At 34.6% G+C, this 20,674-nt stretch overlaps 1 protein-coding gene across 1 annotated transcript in view; it reads left to right on the forward strand.

Moving 5' to 3' along the window:
• Positions 1–20,674, forward strand: part of LOC106883803 (uncharacterized) — a gene marked incomplete at both ends in the record, with an annotated part of 141,385 nt that overhangs the window by 111,721 nt on the left and 8,990 nt on the right. Inside the window, 3 exons of the mRNA XM_089340735.1 lie at positions 1,546–1,601; positions 3,860–4,016; positions 12,963–13,058. Coding sequence (XP_089196861.1) covers positions 1,546–1,601; positions 3,860–4,016; positions 12,963–13,058 — 309 coding nt within the window. The remainder of the gene's footprint in view (positions 1–1,545; positions 1,602–3,859; positions 4,017–12,962; positions 13,059–20,674) is intronic.

A 20,674-nucleotide genomic window follows, 5' to 3' on the forward strand; every position in this document is an offset into this window, starting at 1 on the left:
TCAACTTGGGAATAATGGTATTTATTCTTTTGGCGTAGCTGTGTGGCAAGAAGTTTTGTTTTCAATTCATTTGGTCAGTCCCATATTAGGGCAAAGTATGTTCCACTGTAGCCCTGACCCAGTGATAGTGGCTTCTGTAAGACTGAAACTGAAGTCAGTGAGCCGGCAGAATCGCTAGCACACCAGGCGAAATCTGTAGTGGTATTTCGTCTGCCGCTACGTTCTGAGTTCAAATTCCGCTGAGGTCGACTTTGCCTTTCATCCTTTCAGGGTTGATTAAATCAGGGGTTTTCAAACTTTTTGACTTGCGGACCCCTTTATATTTCAGGCTTTACCTTAGGGGGACCCCCTTATAAACGCTTATGAAATTTATACATAAATATTTGCTTAAAATAACATATATTTTTACAGTTATTTATTTAACAGTATTTAACAAATAGGTTTATTGTCAATTAAAAAGATTTCGATTAAAAAACATATATAAAATCAAATTGCCCATAAAAAGTATTTGCTATCCACGGACCCCCAGTCTTGTCCTTGCGGACCCCCTGTGATCCACAGACCACAGTTTGAAATCCCCTGGATTAAATAAGTACCAGTTACGCACTGGGGTCGATGTAATCGGCGAATGAGATCAATAACCTATAAACACCGGATCCAGTTAACACTTGGCTTAAGAATTGCATTGCTCAGTACTATTTTATCTTTTGTCTCTTACTTGTTTCAGTTATTGGACTGTGGCCATGCTGGGGCATCACTTTAAAGGGGTTTAGTTGAAGAAATTTACCCTTGTACTGTTTTTTATATTTTATTTTATTTTTAGTTAAAGCTTTTGTATTCTATCGGTGTCTCTCACCAAGCCACTAAGTTATGGAGATGTAAACAAACCAACACTGGTTGTCAAGTGGTGATTGAGACAAATTCAAATACAGACACACACACACACACACACATATATATACACGCACATATATATATATAAATTTTAGGCCTTGTGCCTATAGTAGAGTGCCATTGCCTGACAACCGATGCTGGTGTGTTTACGTTCCGGTCGCCTAGCAGTTCAGCAAAAAGAGAACGATAGAATAAGCAGTAGGCTTACAAAGAATAAGTCCTGAGGGGGTTGATTTATTCGACTAAAGGTGGTGCTCCAGGCTGGTCGCAGTCAAATGACTGAAGCAAGTAAAAAGAATAAAAGAATGCCAGGCAAAATGATTGGCAGTATTTCATTCCACCTTTACATTGTGAGTCCAAATTCCATGACTGGCTTTGCTATCCATCTTTTGGGGTCAATTGTTTAAGTACCAGCAGAGTATAGGGATCAATGTAATCAACAACCCCACCCCTTAGAATTTCAGGCCTTGTGCCTAGTGTAGACAGGATTATTATAAATATACTGTTGTTGTGATTATGTTTGTTATTGTTATTTTCATTATTTTGTCTTCCTCGCCTCTTCTTCACTGGCAAGTTACCTTGCATTCTCCAAGACACCTCATTTTTGGAAAATTTCTATAATATTTCATCTGCTTTGTCTTTTAATTCTAGGCTCTGGATCCAGTATCACCAATCCAACATCAGCACTCGGCTATACTTCACAACAGGTCAGTATATAAACAGAAAAAAATAACTCGTATAAATTGTTGTTTATTATCATTATTATTATTATTATTATTATTATTATTATTATTAAGGTGGTGAGCTGGCAGAATCTTTAGCACACCAGGCAAAATGCTCGTCGACATTTTGTCTATCTTTACGTTCTGAGTTCCAATTCCACCAAGGTCGACTTTAGCCTTTTGTCCTTTTGGGGTTGATAAAATACGTACCTGTTAAATACTTGTGCCAAAATTTGAAAGTATTATTATTATTGTTATTATTATTATTATTATTGTTATTATTATTATTATTATTATTATTATTATTATTATTAAGACAGTGACCTGGCAGAAACACTCAACTGGTACTTATTCTATCAACCCCAAAAAGATGAAAGGCAAAGTTGACCTCAGCAGAATTTGAACTCAAAACATGAAGATGAACGAAATACTGCTAAGCATTTTGCCTGGTGTTCTAATGACTTCCAATTCGCCCCCTTCAATTTAAGTTCCAACTAACATAGACGCTATAATTCTGAGAAAGTTGATGTGGACGTGTTTGACATTCATGTTGCATCGGTACATGAGTTGTGGTTTGATAGGAACACAGTGCTATCTTAACCTATTATTTTGTTTGTCCTTATACCCCTCTGGATCTTTCCACTGCCCCCAAGGGGAGGTAGAGGGCAGTACTGCCCACTTAGGGAATCACTGGGTTAATCCTTTCGTTACTGTATTTATTTTGAGATGCTCTGTATTTCTTTCAATTTCTTTAAATATAACAAAGAATTTAGTAAAATAACTTAGTTATCATTCAGCTAGTGTTAGGAACATAAATTGTGACTAAGGTTTGGTGGAAGATTTTAATTCCAAACTTATGAAAACAAGACATTTGTAATACAGAGCCAGAGCTGGTTTCAGCAGGGTTGGTATCGAAAGGATTAAATAGTTCCCTAGTAGAGAGTTAATGATTGCCAAGAATGTTTACAAAAAATTTGGCTGCTATTTTTAGCAGTCAAGTGACTGTAAAGAAATTTCATTATGAACTGATGTCCTCTTAAACCTACACAACATTGATATTACTTCATCTTTAACCCTTTTATTACCATATTTCTGTTGAGATGCTCTGTGTTTCTTTCATTTAATTTCAAATATAACAAAGAATTTACAAAAATAACTTAGTTATCATTAAGCTAGTGTTAGGAACATAAATTGTGACTACGGTTTCGTGGAAGATTTTAATTCAAAACTTATGCAAACGAGACATTTGTACTCGGAGTCAGAGCCGGTTTCAGCCGGGTTGGTAACGAAAGGGTTAAACTGGGAGTTGTGGTTTGATAACACGATGCAGTCCTAATGAATCCTGCCATACCATCCAGCCAATTCCAGTATGGAACATGGAATTTAAATGATGAGGATGATAGTATAACCACATCTATGCTTGCCTGTCAAAGAAGTTCATTGCTAAAGAGGAGCGGTATAGCACTTAAGATATTACAGCCAGTTAGGTAGACAACAACTTTGGTAGTTGAAGTGTCTTGGTTGGTTCCAGGCATTATCTGTAGAGCCAGTGGTCAACTACAAAGTACCACCTACAAAGTACCAACTACAAAGTACCACCTACAAAGTACCACCTACAAAGTACCAACTACAAAGTACCACTCTGCCAACTTGACCCTCTTTGGTCTCATTAAAGTTGCAGAGGTCGCTATTAATTAAGACATTGGTGGAAGTACATGTGGCTACTTCTACAACTTTAATAGCCAAGAATTTTTTTGTCCTTACATGTTTTTAATTGATATTAGCCCTTGTGGCCAATAAGACGAATTAATTATTATTATTATTGTTGTTGTTGTTGTTATAAAGGTGGCAAGCTGACAGAATGGTTAGCACGCCTAGCAAAATACTTAGCGGCAATTCTTCCATCTTTATGTTCTGAGTTCAAATTTCGTCGAGGTTCATTTTGCCTTTCATCTTTTTGGGGTCGATAAAATAAGTACCAGTTAAGTACTGGGTTCAATGTAATTGACTTACCTCTCCTCCAAAACTGTGCCAAAATTTGAAATTATTATTATTATTATTATTATTATTATTATTATTATTATTATTATTACTTATTAATATTATTAGTTTGATCTCTTCAAAATTTTCTTCTCTTTCTGAATGTTCAGAATTCTATCTCTGTCAATTCCGTTTTACTTTTTTCTTGTTTCTCATTATTTATTATTATTATTATTATTACTGTTGTTGTTTTTTTCTTCTAGAATTTAGATGCTTATTCTTCATACCAAGGGTACCAGCCCAGCTATTACGGTGGCTATGGGTTCATAAGCAACCAGTCCGTAGTGGGTGTGACGACACCAACAACAGTGCCTTCAAACACACCCACTTACCAGCTGGTGGAGTTACCACAACCTCAGAGTAAGTATCAATACATACACACACGTTATGTATATTATATACATTATATATATTATGTGTATGTTATATATATAATGTTTATATGTTATATACTGTATATTATATAAATAAGGATAAGATCGGTATATAAAAATATCGATCTTATCAAGTGGCCAGCATGGGAATAAAAACCATCAAAGGTAACAATTATTTAAAATTATAATTTAGGGTATCTGAGAGATACTGCCACGCTGAAAATAGCAGTCAAATCTTGACTCTAAACCACAATAAATGGTCTTCGTCTTCGCTCTTTCTGCTATATGAACATTTATTGTGGTTTAGAGTCAAGATTTGACTGCTATTTTCAGTGTGGCGGTATCTTTTAGATACCCTATATTATAATTTATATATATATATATATATATATATATATATATATATATGTATATATAATGTACATGTCCATGTTACATATATTATCTAGTTATTTATTATATACATTTTGTGTATGTGTGTGTATAATTACATATTGGATTATTTGTTAATTAGTGTATATGTATCACAGATGTAGTTGTTTGTGAAATAACTACATCTGTGATAAAGTAGTAAAGGAGAGGGGGGGGGCGGACAGAGATTTGACTCCCTACTGTTTTGTAGTTTGTATGTTTAATTTAAAAAAAAAGGATTAATTAATGGTTGTGTTTTTCCCATGTTGGAGTATTGCTGGAATACATTTTACGTTGTGTGTGTGTGTGTGTATTTAAAAGATGTGAAATTGCTTTAAATGGGAGAGAGAGCTAGAGTAAGGGAGCTTAGCTAAATGATTTATGCGGTTCTGTTTAACCTTTTAATTGTGAAATTAAATTTCATGGTTATTCGAGGGATGGTGTTTAATATCTACCAAAAAAAAAAAAATTAGAATTGGTATTTTCTGCAAGACACATTGCTTCAGTAAACCTGGCATATCTTGACATAACAGAAAATAATTTCAAATACGACATTCTTCAACAAGCAACAGAATGGTACTCAAAATTGCCTTCTGCAGTTAAAGATATTCGGAGTGGATATATCTGGTTTCCATCATAAAAGGGGAATAAAACAATTTGAAATTGTCTTTAAGCATCAATAAGTACCAATCTAGAATTGAGGGTGGGACAATTTAACCATTTAACTGCAAAATTAAATTTCATTGTTTTCGGAATGATGTTAAATATCGCCCAAAAAAATAGAATTGGTGTTTTCTGTAAGTCTCTTTGCCTTTGTAAACTTGATATATCTCAACAGAAAATAGTTTCAAACATGACATTCCTTAAGAAAAGTTAGTTTGGTCTTTAAAATTGCTTTCTGCAGTTAAGGGCAATGAAATTTCAACTAGATATGTCTGGTTTCTGCAGTAAAAAGGTTAAAATAAAAATAGGTGACATTGGATAATGTGGTCCTGAATTCAGTGTGCCAGGAAAAAGGTAAGACAATCATGGGTGATCATAGGTTCAGCAAGGTCCCTTAGTTTTTACGCTGCCAAATCAAATTTAACATCATTATTCCAGTATTGATGTTAAATATCTACCTTAGAAATAGAGTTAGAATTTTCTGCAAGTCATGTTGCCTCAATTAACTTGACATATCTCAACAAAAAATAGTTTTAAACATGATATTCCTCAACAAAAGCTAGATTGGTATATGAAATTACTTTCTGCAGTTTAAGGGCAATGAAATTTTAAGTGGGTTTTGTTATTGGGGGCCATGCTGAGAGTTCTTGCAATATTTCTGTGTTCTCTGTATGTGTGTAAGAAAAATCGTAGTGGCAATAGGAGTTGGTAATTTCAGTCTTGTTGATGTTTTACTCTTGTTTTATTGAATTTCTCTAGTAACGTGATGAATATCGAGCAATATCTTTTCTGTCATGCTACAGCACTCACTGTCCCTAAATTCGATTCTGCATGTCTGTGTGCATGCACGTGTGTAAATACATGCGTGAGAGGCAATATTCTTGTGTTCATACTTATTAGTTCGCTATCGTCTTCTAACTGTTCGGATCACGGCCATACTACAGCAGTATCTTAATATATTCACTTATTAACTTGTGCCATGTTTTTCAGCTTACAAGTCATTCTAGCATTCAGGCATAAACATCCAATCATCATGCTTATCTTTCCAAACCCTGCTGCAGTTCACCGTGGAATCTTAGGTTTTCCAAAGTCATCTCGGAGTATAAGTCAATGTTCTTTTTTGGCTGTAAATTTCGGTATGAAACCAAGTTGTGTATATATATATATATATATATATATATATATATATATATATATATATATATATATATATATATATATATATATATATATATATATATATAGGATCTTTTTTAAAAAGGGGGCCACATTTTTCATTAATGTTTTACGTAGTGTTTTTGGTAGCGAAAGACTTTCAAACTTCGTATACTTATCTATTTTGTCTTATAGAACAGAAAAATATTTTTGTATTCGAATTTATTTCATGTAAAAAATTGTCTTATTTCGATAATTTCAACCAATCACTGACAAGTATTCAGTTGTTTACATTTACTCCTTTGGCTCACTAAGCGATGTAAAGCGTATTTAATCTCCATACCTTCGTTTTATTTGCTTTTTTCATTTTAAATTTGCTTTAACCCTAACCCTAACCCTAGGGTTAGGGTTAGGGTTAATTGTTTCAGAATCGTTTGTTTATGTAGTCGGCACTTAATGTATATCGGCTGAATGGACGTCAGTGATTGGTTGAAATTACAGAAATACGACAACTTTAACATGGAATAATTTATGGATTTCTTTTTTTTTTAAGAAGACTAAGAGAAAAAGATGTTTTATATGACACATTCTACCAGTGTTCCAAGTTTCAAAGTGTTTCGTTAATGAAAAATGTGGCCCCCGTTTTAAAAAAGATCCTATATATACGTATGTGTGTGTGTGTATGGCCATGTGTGTGCGTATGTATGCATTGGTATATGTATGCGTGTATTATATGTGTGTGTATGAATGTCTTTCAATATGCATATCTATGAGTATATATTTCTGTGTTCATGCGTTTGATGTATATATTATATTTTATGTATATACGGATCATCATTGTCGTCGTCAATATATTTATCATCATCGACCCCAGTGCTCAACTAGTGTCAGAATCGTTAGCACATCAGGCAAAATGCTTAGGGGCATGTCCTTACGTTCCGAGTTCAAATTCCACTCAGGTCTGACTTTGCCTTTCATCCTTTCCCCGGATTGATAAAATAAACACTAGTTGAGCACTTAGGCCCCTCCCTTCAAATTTCAGGCCTTGTGCCTATAGCAGAAATGGTTATCATCATTATTAACTCCTGCAAGGGGAAAGAGATTGTGAGGTGTTGAATAAAATGAATTACCTGCAAAGAGGGAGTAAAAAAAATTTTTTTTAAATTTTGCCAAGAGTAAGGGATGGTAGGGCCTGAGTTAATGATGATGCTGTCAGTGGTGGTTATGGTGATGACGATGGTGTACCAGGATGAAGGGGACTGTGGTGATGATGAACTGTTTTGATGGAGATGAGTGAGGCTGGTGTTTCTGATGAAAATGCAGAAGGTGGTGATGGTGGCTTGGAGTAGAGAGAGAGAGAGAGAGAGAGAGAGATGCTTATTGCTTTGAGATAATGATGGATGTTGGTTGGCAGTGGTGGAGGAGAGGCTGCATCATGGAGAAATCCATGAGATAAGGGAGGGATAGAAAGGGCTGGATGCTTGTTGCTTTGAAGAGCATGTATGGTGTTTGTAGATGATGTGGTGGTGGTGGTAGTGGTGGTGGAGGAGGTTCAGTGGTGTTGTAGATAAATATTCTGGCTTGGTTTGGTTTGGTTTGGTTTGGTTTAGTTTGCTTTGTGGGTTGAAGAAGGGGAGTGGAGGGTGGAGAAGAGTAGAAACTGGATCATTGTGAAAGATAGAGAGAGAGAGACAGAGAGAAAGAGAGAGAGATGAAAGATAAATAAATATAGCCTCGAACCCCTTCCTCTTCAACCACCACCACCACCTCCCTTCTTTGTTCCTATGAGCTGAAGGGGAACAGCTTCTAACCTTTTGTGCCATTAATCTTCCACTGACCTCTGTCACCCTTCCCTTATTGTCAAATAAGGAGGAAATAGAGAAAGAGAGAGAGAGAGAGAGTTGCAGTGAGAGGTAGAAGTAGGAGATACTGTCAGCAGGTGATTTATTCTTGCTGTAGTAATAATCTCTCTTTGTCTACCCCCCTCTCTCTCTCTCTCTCTCTCTTTCTCTCTCTCTCTCTCTCTCTCTCTCTGTCACTTTTTCTCTCTTCCTCCCTTTCTCATACATATATTTCATGATTGGTTTCTCATGTATTTTTTTTTTCTTTCTTTCTGAATTACTGAGGCAAAAATTACTCAGGGGTGACTGTTGCATGGAAACTTGGTAGCAAAGTGTGAGTGTGTGTGTGTGTGAGACAAAAACAGATAAATTGTCTCAGATTTAAAAAATGCACAATAAGACAAGAGTGAGGGGAGGAGGAAATGAATGAATGAGAGAATTTGTAGTATTCCATCCACCACAGGAGTGGCTGTGTGGTAAGAAGCTTGCTTAGCAACCAATTTGGTTATGGGTTCAGTCCCACTGCATGGTACCTTGGGCAAGTGCTGTCTACTTGCCTTAGACTGACCAAAAGCCTTGTGGGTGGATTTGGTTGACGGAAACTGAAAGAAGCCTAGTCATGAGGTCAATTTGTTCAGCTAAAAAAAAACCTTCAAGGTGGTGCTCCAGCATTGCCACAGTCAAGTGACTGAAACAAGTACAAGAATAAAAGGATCACAAGTTCATTATTGTTTAAAGATTGACTTAGACACTATGGTCTTAAAAGGAACTTTTTGTGCAGTTCAGTAAGCAGTTGGGCCGGGCCATGTGTGTTGTGTTCTTGAGCAAGACACTTTATTTCACATTGCTCCAATTCACTCATCTGTAGAAATGAGTTGTGATGTCACTGGTGCCAAGCTGTATCGGCCCCTTTGCCTTTCCCTTTACAACATCAATTACATGGAGAAGGGAGGCTGGTATGCATGGATGACTGCTGGTCTCCCATAAACAACCTTGCCCTGATTTGTGCCTCAGAGGGGAGCTTTTTAGGTGCAATCCTATGGTCATTCTTGACCGAAAAGGAGTCTTAACCTTAGTAAGTAGTCATGGACTGGTTTTATAGCTTATGTGAACGTAAGAGAGAGGGGAGAGAGTGCGAGTGAGCGGAATGCATGTGTCATCTCCCATAGTGTAGTAATGTAGTTAAGTCAATGACCGTTTCAGTTCATTTGTGTTGCTGTTCTCAGTGCTGACAAAGTTTAACTGTGTCAATCAACAGCTGATATTGAATATAACAACTGGTATGAAAGCTTAATTGCATCTCCCTTCTCTACTCATTTGTCTGCTTCTTTGTCTACTGTTCTTCTCTGCCTTACTGCTTGAAGTTATCAAAGGGTTGAATGATCACTGTCATTAACCTTGACTGGCCAGTTTTATGCTGATGTCATCACTTGATTTATTTCGTAGTTACTGAGTATAATTAGTTGGCTTTTCTTTAGGGTGTAGAAAGGGCTATTTTTCAGGCATCTTCAGCATTCTGTGATTTTGTTTCTTTTGAAATTGTGCAAGTTACCTTGGCCATAAATGTGCTCTACTGCTTTTAGTGTGTTGGCGTCTTGTCTCCTGAAGACAAGGCAGCGTGAGAACTGTGCTGATGATGTCTATTGAGGCCAAAATATGTGTCCACTGTTGCCTGCTCTTTTACTTAGTGGCATTCCTCTTTTGGAGAATTATTGAGTCTTGTGATTATCTCTCCACTCTTTCGAAGTTGATGCCAGTTGCCAACGAGCCCTTGTTGTTTTACTGTTTGGAAATGGAAATAATTTCAGTAAATCAAGAATTTATCTAGCATGGTGTTTAATATAATTCTATTTATTTTCGTTGCTACAATGGCACAGGTATTCTCTTAGCTCTTTTGCATACTTGTGTGTGTATATATATATATATATATATATATATATGTGTGTGTGTGTATAAAGGATAAATGATCCTTCTTGAAGGGCCAGTTTCCATGACAAATATATTCTCTTCTGGATGGGATCCCAGTTTGTTGCAGGATTTGAGGCAATATTTTCACATCTTGATACCTTGTCTCTCTGTCTCTCTCTAACCTTCATTGATTTATTTCGTAGTTACTGAGTATAATTAGTTAGCTTTTCTTTAGGGTGTAGTAATGAGAACTCTTCATCTCTGACCTCTCTGAAGGTGCAAAGGGAGATGCGGATATGGTGACAGGAAAAGACAACAATGTTGCCACTTGTTGATCAGTGATTTTCAGAGAAACACAAATATAAACACATACACACACACACACACAATGGGCTTCTTTCAGTTTCCATGTGCTAAATCTATTCATAAGGCTTTTGTCAGCCAGGATTACAGAAAAAGAGACTTGACCCTGGTGCCATGCAGAGAGGCAGAACCAGAAACCATATGGCTGGAGGGACAAACTTCTTGACCACTGACCAGGCTTTAAAAAATTACAAAAAAAAAAAAACACAGTACTGGGGTCAGGGGAATTTATTTGTCCAAACCCCATCAATGCAGTGCCCTTGCATGGCTGCAGTCCAATGACTGGAACAAATATAATAAAAGATATAAACGATCCGATTTATTTGATAATTAAAATTCAGCTTGTTACAATGTTATCATTATGTGTAACAAGCTATGACAAACAGCGCATGTGTGTGTGTGTGGTGTGTAGTAAATAAACTCCTGATCTTTTCTTTAACGAAGGCACCATGCCAAACTTTAAAGCAAAATAATTTTAATGATATTAAAATAATATTTAACTTGGAGAATAAACAATTTGTATGTTTATATATAATACAGATGTTTGTGCAATTTCTGCTGTATGTGTATATACACGAGGAGGTGCTGAAATATTCTTGGCTTTATGTAGGGTATTGTGAAAGGCCTGGTTGGAGATGCAACCTTCCAGGTTCTTTTACAGGGCTTAGAAAAACTGAAGGGCCACTTTAATAAGTGTGTGACTTTGAGAGAGGAATATGTTGAATAAAATCATAATTAACTGATCCTCCTGTATTTTCTTTTACCTTAAGCCAGGAACTTTTCTGCAACCCTCGTGTGTGTGTGTCTGTAAAATGCGCCTACCATTTTACGGGATGGCCTGGGTGCTCTTCATGTGGCAGCAGCACCAGTATATATATTACACACACATGTATATTGTTGATGTTATGAGAAGAATTTTTTCACATTCTCACCAAGTTTATAAATCTTTATGACGTCAACAACCTACAATTCTCACTGGTAAAAGAAAAGTTTCCAGAATGGATAAAGAAATTCAAAGGGTTGCTTTGGTCCATTGGTAAGAACATCTGACATGTCTACACAAGATGTAGGTTCAAGTCCCATGAGCAGCCTTTGACTTTTTCTGACCAAAGGGTTTTTTTTAACCCTATATTTACATACTATTATTTATAGCTTCATCTGCTTCAAGATACACCATTCCAAAAAAGAATTATTTAATACACACACACACACACAAGCATACAAACCTTAGGAGTCAGTTGGCAACTCAGTCCACTGCCAGTCAGAGATTTATGCAACATGTTTTCAATCAGGCAACCTCGTTGTCATCAGATGGAATACAATTTCTGTGAGTCTCTGCTAAATAGGACTCAAATGAGTCGGCAACCAACTGCAATTAAGAATCAACTTTGTATCGTGTATCAAGTATCTTTTCTTTTTTTCATTTTGTTTGTAAAGAAAAATGTATATTTTACTTAAAGTGGATATCCGTTAGAAAGCCATAAAACTGGAGTATTTATCTCAAGAAAGCAAGCTTGTATAAACATATATAGTACTAAAAGCACAGAGTTATATCAGTTGCAGACAAAAAAAGTGTCTGGGGCATCTATGGAAATGGTAGAATTGTTACAAGTGTCAGTGCTGTTGCTAGACACTCTTTGTCTGCCACTAATAGAATTTTGTACTTTTTAGCACTATATGTCAAGTGATGGAGACCTTTAGTGATATACTGTACTTGAGAAGACCTGTCTCGCCATGCAAGATCATTGCTGTGACTAATGGCAGTGTAACACAACTGGCACTTGTGCCGATGGCATGTAAAAGGCACTCGTTATGCTCTTGGAATGTATACAAGATGCTTTCTCACAACGAATACTACAGCTTTATGGCTTTCTACAGAATATCCACATTAAGTAAGATATGCAGAATGCTTATTCTGTATTGATAGTGATTTCTGTTGCTAATAATGAACTCTTATGAATATATATATATATATATATATATATACATACATACATATATATATATATAAATTTAATGAATGGAGTAAAACGCATATTTTAACTGCATACTTTTATTTATATATATACTTGTGCATGTGTATTTATGTGTATGTGTGTGATAGTAAACTTTCTCTTCGTTAGTTCATTGAAAGTGATAAGAGGAAATAATTAAAAAATGATGATTTTCATATATATTTTTTTAATCCTTTTCTTGTGGTATTGATTTGCAGCAAAAACAACAACAACTACAATAATGATAATATAACTTTGAAGGGAAAATGTTTTGCTTTTGTCGTTAAGAACCAAAAGTCTTGAAAGTTAAAGAAAGAAAGAAAGAAAATTTCTGCAAATACTTGATATTTGAATCTTTTTTTTTTGTTTTTTTTTTTTTGTTTTGCTTGTCCTGTACTGACCAATTGTCCTCTTATTATTCCTCTTCCATTTGTGTTCGTGTCTGCCCGTTTTTTTCTGTTTGTATATACTCTTCTCGTTGTGCCGCCAAGGGCTGCTGCTGCTACTACTACTACTACTATCTCTTAAAAAAAAAAACAAAAAAAAAACAGCCTCCTCGCATTTCTTGACTGAAATGAAACCAACGTTGTTTTGTAGATGTCCGAGTAGACTCCGATCACTTCCCTATAGTGGGTGAATTTAAAGGGATGTTGGTCGCAGAGGAATCAGAGATTGAAAATCATCCCATCAATGGTAAATATGGACCAAATAAATCATAATAATAATAACAATTATAAGCTGTTGTGACTCCTTCCCTCTCTTCTTTTTCCTTTTGCGCGCACCCCTGATTTCATATATATATGTTTTATATATATATGTATATATACACACACATATGTATATGTGTGTGTATATATTAAATAAAGCATGTATGTGTAATGGCATAATCATAATTTATATATATATATATATGTATATGTTTTATGTATATATATATGTATGTGTTTTATATATATATATATTCATATATGTATGTGTATGTTATATATATATACATATATATATATATATATATATATATATATATATATATGTACACACATGTATGTGTAATGGCATTATTGTAATTTTTTTGTGTTAAATTCATGTGGAGCCTACTAGCGAAAATAATGATCAGGTTTCAACATATATATATATACACACTGTTGATTAACCCATTTGAGATGCACGGTATTTAGGTATGTGTAGTCAAAAAGACCAAAATGTTTTTTTTCTTTTGATATTAGAAATTGATGGGTGCTTGTAGGGAAGAATGGATAAAGTACCTAGAGCTACTTTATTAGTGTGTAAAACTATATATATTATAGAAAGAAATAAGATAATTTATTTTCAAATGCAGAGATGCCGTTAGAACAGCAGAAACATTGGGTAAATTACCCTTAGAAAGCAGAAAAATTTGTCAACAAACAGCCATGGGACAAGAACCTATATCTCTTGAAAACTCTGGCCAAGTGCTTTACTATCAAGCTAAACTGACCGCCAACAAATCAATCTGCTTTTTAGATGCTTTTAAAATTAAATAGGTATATATCTGCTGAAAGATGATCTCTGATTGGCTATTACACTTCAAAACGTTTGTTTCATTGGGCTGATGGATCGGCCTCAAAGTCCTTTCAGTTTGTATCATTTGAGCCGATCAATTAGCCTGGATGTCCCAAGAAGGTTAGTAAATGTTTATATCTGCATACCCTTAATTTGTTACAGAGGCATGGGGTTTCGAATTTGCAGAGATAACTGGCTAGGCGCAGACATGGCTGCTTGTTTGAGAAGGTCACTTCCCAACCTATATGGTTTCAGTTTCAATCTGACTCCGTTGAATATTGGAATCAGACACTGCTTGTGTGACAGTGACATTTGCTTACGACTATATCACAACGTCAAGACCATCACTCAGTAATACACATACCTCTATATATATATGATAGGCTTCTTTCAGTTTCTATTTCCCAAATCCACTCACTAGGCTTTGGTCAGTCCAAGGTAATAATAGAAGATACTTGCCCAAACTGTTACGCACAATGGGAGTGAACCTGCAACAATGTGGGTGGGAAGCAAGCTTCTTACCACACATCTACATACGCCTGTACCATCTTATAAAATATTTCAGTATTGAATTCTGATGCAAAAAAACCTGTAAATTACAGAAGAATTACAAAACATTTATTTCATGCAAACATAACTTTATTTATATAGCCACAACCCTACATCAGAAGTTCCAACCTTTTCAGCAATGGAATGGCTGGAAATTCAGGTCAGGAAACACTAATTAGTCTCTCAACCCTTTACCAATTAACCAATTATAATATATACATTGGGTCGTTAAAATTTCTCTTCAATTCAGCTGTATATAGTTTTGTTTTTGTTAACTCTGTATGAATTTAACTTGTCAAATTATGAAAAACATGCCATATATATACATACATATATATATATATATATATATATATATATATATATATATATACACACACACACACACACACACACACACACACACACACACACATACCGTGAAAGAAAATATTTATTAAAGAAATATTCCTGTGTGATGTGAACTTTATTCAAGATGTGTATAAACAATCAGAAAATATTATATTAAGAGTTGAGACATGGTGGTGAGTGGTTGGTTTAGGATTTTTTTAAAAAAACAACTATATAGATATTTCTTTAAAACAGCCTGAAATTTCTTAGCAACTTGGCACCATAAGCACACACTCATATGCCATATATTGTAAATTTAATTTCAGTTTCAAAGAAGACTTTTTTTTCCTTTTTTTTTTTTATATATATATTATTGTTTAAATAAAATGCTCTGTTAAAAAACACCATCCTAGCAACAAGAACAAAACGAGCTATGTGATAAGCTGAGGGTTTTATAATATATTACTGTAATCCAGCCAAATGGTTGAGAAATTCACTTCACAGCAATGAGGTTCCATACCATTTTGTGTATTATACTTAATGCTATCCATATTACACATGCATATAAGGATCTGTTATCTACAGATATGAAATCCCCAACTTGTGTTGTGAAATCTCTGGGATTTCACAACATAGCAAATCGGGTTTGTACAAGCTTCTCTGGAATTTTATGTTTGTCTGTGAGGCTATAGTAGAAGACACTTGCCCAAGGTGCAGTGGAGTGTGAGTGAACCCAGAAGCATGTGGTTGGGAAGCAACCTTCATGCCACACAGCCATGCTTGCATCTATTAGTTAAATAATTAAAACACTAATTGTGAAACAAATAGAGATTGCTCTACTAAGACTACAGCTAATTAAATATGCTGTATTTGGCATAAAAGACGCAGAAGCATATTAGATGCACCCCTTAATGTAATCTTCGGGTAGAATCAGGGTGGCACTGTGTGACTGAGTTGGTCTTTTTTATTCACATCTAAATTTCACTTGCGAAATTTGGCTCAACTCTGGTCAATGCTAGAGGGTTCTGTATTTTGGTGGCATAAAAAATGCACTCTGCAGGGGAAAATGCTTTTAGTGCATCAAACCGGCCATATCTGGCCCAAATATTCTTCATGTTGTATGTTCGCACCAGCCAGATCCAGCCTCTCACACCTATCCAACTATGTTATTCTAAAAATAAGCAGTCACATCATTGAAACCTCAACGCTACAAGATAATGCATGAGTAATTCAAAATGATGTGAAATGAATTTTAAAAAAAGCATTGCATTTGACAGAAGAATCTGAACGCTAAGAGGTCCAAGCTTCTGGGGATGTCTGACTTCATGTATAGGACCCATGGTTTTTTGGGGGGAGGTGGTATGGGGGATTGTGAGACATGTCATCAAATAGCAAATAAGTATCCTCCTTTGAAGACACTCGCAGGACCATCCTTGCAGACAAGAGAAAGAAGGGAGGTAAAATAGAGATACTGTAACAAGCCCCCGATCAGCCCCCCTACCTTTTCCTGTGTCCTCTGTGGTCATGCATGTTTGTCTCAAATCAGGCTCATCAGACAATCGGCTAACCTGCAGCAGGTGTAGATGTCCTTCTCTGTCAATCTTCACTCACTAAACCAAACTATGATAGATTCTTTTTTAAAGAATAATTAATTAATAATAAACTAACCTATTATGCCAAGCTATCATCAATCTGATTATCGCGCATATTAATTTCTTTTGTGCATTACAATTCAGTTTTAAAATATTAATTGCCCGTTATTTTATTGTGATTACGATAGTATATTTAAACATTAATTATTCATCTAAAAGGTAAAATTAGACAAATCATGAAATAAAAATATTAATTAAAATCTGATTGTTTATCATATTTTGAATTAATGAGTGTTGTGTTTTTGTTGTGTTTTTTTTTTTTAATCGTGTTCTTCTCTCTTCCTCTTCCAATTGTTTTGGGTGTTTACGTGTTGTAACATTATATATATTACATATAAAATTTGTTGTACCGATATTCAGCAATATGTCCGCTTTTATCTGTGTATTCATCTATCTTCCTAACATGTGTGATAACTTTACACACTTCAGACCTCATAAAGATATAATCTCAAATCTCCTCATATAGAGTTGTAGAATTCAATGTTCAAAATTTCAGTGGGAACACAAGTCCACACGTGGCCCCAGGCCACATGTATAGACACTTTAGGTTAGTGTAATCCATAGCAGCTTGCTTTGCCATCAATTGTTGATTGTCACAGAGGATTCACTGGCCAAGACAGCCAATTATCAGAGCAGAGAAGCAGGCACAGACTTGCAATAAGAGTTCAGCTGAATGCACTCCAGATGATTGCTACCACTAGTACAAGTACTTAATCAGTGCTAAAAGTGGTCTACCACTTATTATAAACACATTGGAGCTATGACCAGTGCCTGTACATTTAGACACTTAGCTAAGCTTCAGCCAGTATCGGCCCAGGCCATTTCTAACTTAATAGCACCACCTGCAATCAATAAACAGAAAGAGTAAACAATTATATAAAACCCATTTTATACATATATATATAAAAGAAAGTAAGAAAATGGAGATATAACATTTAATAAAAATTTTTATTAAAATTTTACTAAATGTTATATATCTCCATTTTATCATTTTCTTTTAAATGATTATCAACCATGATTTATGTATAAACCTATTGTTTTATGAATATTATTATTCACAACAAATATTAGGCATTAAACCAGTAGTTCATTCGCCATCATCATCCCTTAATGAGGCTAGTTTAACCTCTAATTGAATTGTGTGTGTATATATATATATATATATATATATATATATATATATATACATACATACATACAACATTTCAAATGCTGTATTGCTGTGAAAACAGCAAAAAGATTGGGGAGTATTTATTACCTTTATAAGATGAAAAAAGTTGTCATCTATCTAATAAGGGTAATAATGCCCAATTTTACTGCTGTTTTCACGGTGATACTGCATTTGAAATATTACCTTCTCATTTGTATACTATAAATACATATGTATGTATGTATGTATAGATACATAAGCAGATCGATAGATAGCAGAAAATCAGAAACAGGTCCATAGTGTTGATGAAGCATAAATGCACACGAATATAAACATATCTATCTATCTATCTATTTATATATATATATATATATCATCATCATCATCGTTTAACGTCCGCTTTCCATGCTAGCATGGGTTGGACGACTTGACTGAGGACTGGTGAAACCGGATGGCAACACCAGGCTCCAATCTAAATTTGGCAGAGTTTCTACAGCTGGATGCCCTTCCTAACGCCAACCACTCAGAGAGTGTAGTAGGTGCTTTTACGTGTCACTTGCACGAAGGCCAGTCAGGCGATATATATATATATATATATATATATATATATTTGCATGTATGTATGAATTCTATTGAAGTGTTATTGTTTCTTATGTGGTGTAGTGTTGTGGGTTTGTATTGTGCTGTAAATGCTCCACTCTTTGTGTGTATGTATGTATATGTATATATTTACTGTTTAACAGTATATTACTGGTCGTAATGTACTGTTGGTTTTGCACCAACTATGGTACTTAGCAGTATTGACAGCTCTAATATTATATGTATATGAATACATACATATATTATATTTTCTGTGATAGACAGAGGGACAAAAGACAAATAGTATAATATACTGCAGGTTTTGTACAATTATTTTGATGTGGTTTGTATTTGTATTGTGCTGATATATTTATATTGCTACTCTTTTATTATTTTTTGTTGTTGGTTTGGTGTTGTGTCTGTTGTGCTTTTTTTCTTTTTATTTATTTCTTATTGGGGTGGAGTCTGATGATTCTAAATATTCCTATATTTTTTGAACTGCTCAGTTTTCTTCTGTTTCATGACCTCTCTTAAATTTCATCTCATTAACTGTCTGTCTCTGAACCTCTGCCTATCTTATATATATATATATATATATAGTTGGTGTGTAATGGTTAAGAAATATTTCCTGTTATTTTCCAATTGATATTTAACTCCACATTTATATTTATACACACACACTCTAAATATATTTCTATATATTCAATCATTAATATATAGATAAATTAGTTATTAGCAACAGAAAAAGTGTTTGTAACAAATAATAATTAGTATATCTAAATTAAATTGCATGTGTTACTTGGATCAATTTCAACTGCTGTTAACGACTAGAGATATTATCTCTGGAGCTATTGACGACATGCTAATTAAGCACTGACTTCATAGGCTGACAAAAAGCTCCCCTGCACCAGTAGATGGCACTATTGTATCATTGAGAAATTCACTTCACAGCAATGAGGTTCCATTTTGCCCTTCCTTGCGTTCTGAGTTCAAATTCTGCCGTGGTCGACATTGCCTTTCATCCTTTTGGGGTCAATAAATTAAGTACCAGTGAAACACTGGGGTCAATATAATCAACTAGTCCCCCACCCCCGACCCTAAATTTCGGGCCTTGTGACCCTTGCAGAAAGGATTATTATTATTATTACATTTCACTCAGAACTGCTATTTTTAGCACTTAAAGCAACCATGTAGCAGCTCCATGTTTCCTTGTGTCCATCCCTCTGTGCAATAAGCTTCTGCTTATCTTACTGTCCCCTTTTGAGGTCTGTCTGTGCGTCTCTGTGTCTGTGTGTGTGTTTAATGATTCACTTCTCTGTCCTTCTCCTCAACCTCCTCCTCTATGTCCACATTTGTATACATTGTAAGTTATTTGTTGTTGTTGTTGTTGTATTTTGCCCTGACATTTTAGTTTATTTTAATTATCTTTATTTTATTTTGGGGTTTTTCCATTTTTTTTTTCTTTTTTATACTTGCTGTTATTATTATTATTATTATTATTATTATTATTATTATTATTATTACTATTATTATTCTTGATAGCAACTGCTTCAGTTTGTTTGCTGGTTTTATGTATGTGTGTGTGTGTGTGTGTGTGTGTATCAATGTGTGTGAGTGTTGTTGTAGCTGAACGTGTGCATGTGTGTGTGTGTGTCTGTTGCTTCTGTTGTTTATTCTAGGCACGCACTTTTTAAAGTGTATGTAAAATGAAATTAAAAGGAAAATATAAAATTAGAATAACAAAAATTGTTCAAAATAGAATAGCTTTAACATTTAGCAAGGAAAAAAAATATTACTGCATTTATGTGACGTTAAGACTCTCTCTCTCTCTCTCTATATATATATATATATATAATATATATAAACACATATATATATGTACTCACACATACATGCATTTATACACATGCACACATAAAATATGCACATACATATGCCCACGCACATATAGGCACACATATATATATACATAGATAGGTATATACACATACATATATGTAAATAGATAGATAGATATATACATACATAGATACACATACGTGTATATGTATTAAAACATAAAGACTGAAGCTGTATTATCAATCATTGATAATGCATCTTTATTCTTTGTGTTTTTCTTCTAATATACTCAGTAATTAGTTCAAAAAATTTAATTGGTGTTCTACCTCAGATTTACAAATTGTACATGTTACAAGAAAAGAATAACACATATAGACTGCCCTTGTAGTAACTGAGCAATTTAGTTAGCCAGATTTGATTTCTACAGAGTGCTTAAAGGGCTATGTGCCTATATTTATGTAATTCCAATTTGCCTCCATTTTATGTATATATATATATATATATATATATATATACACACACACACACACACACACACACTATGCATATGGATAGGTAGAGAGCTTTCTCTGTCTTTATATCCTTATATGGGCATCAACTGTTATGCTGATATACCAGAGTCCTCGTTATAAGTGATGGATATGAATTGAGTATGAGTATGTTATGTC

The sequence above is a fragment of the Octopus bimaculoides genome, chromosome 23 (assembly GCF_046866305.1).
Source record: "Octopus bimaculoides isolate indiv1 chromosome 23, ASM4686630v1, whole genome shotgun sequence".
Classification (NCBI taxonomy): domain Eukaryota; kingdom Metazoa; phylum Mollusca; class Cephalopoda; order Octopoda; family Octopodidae; genus Octopus; species Octopus bimaculoides.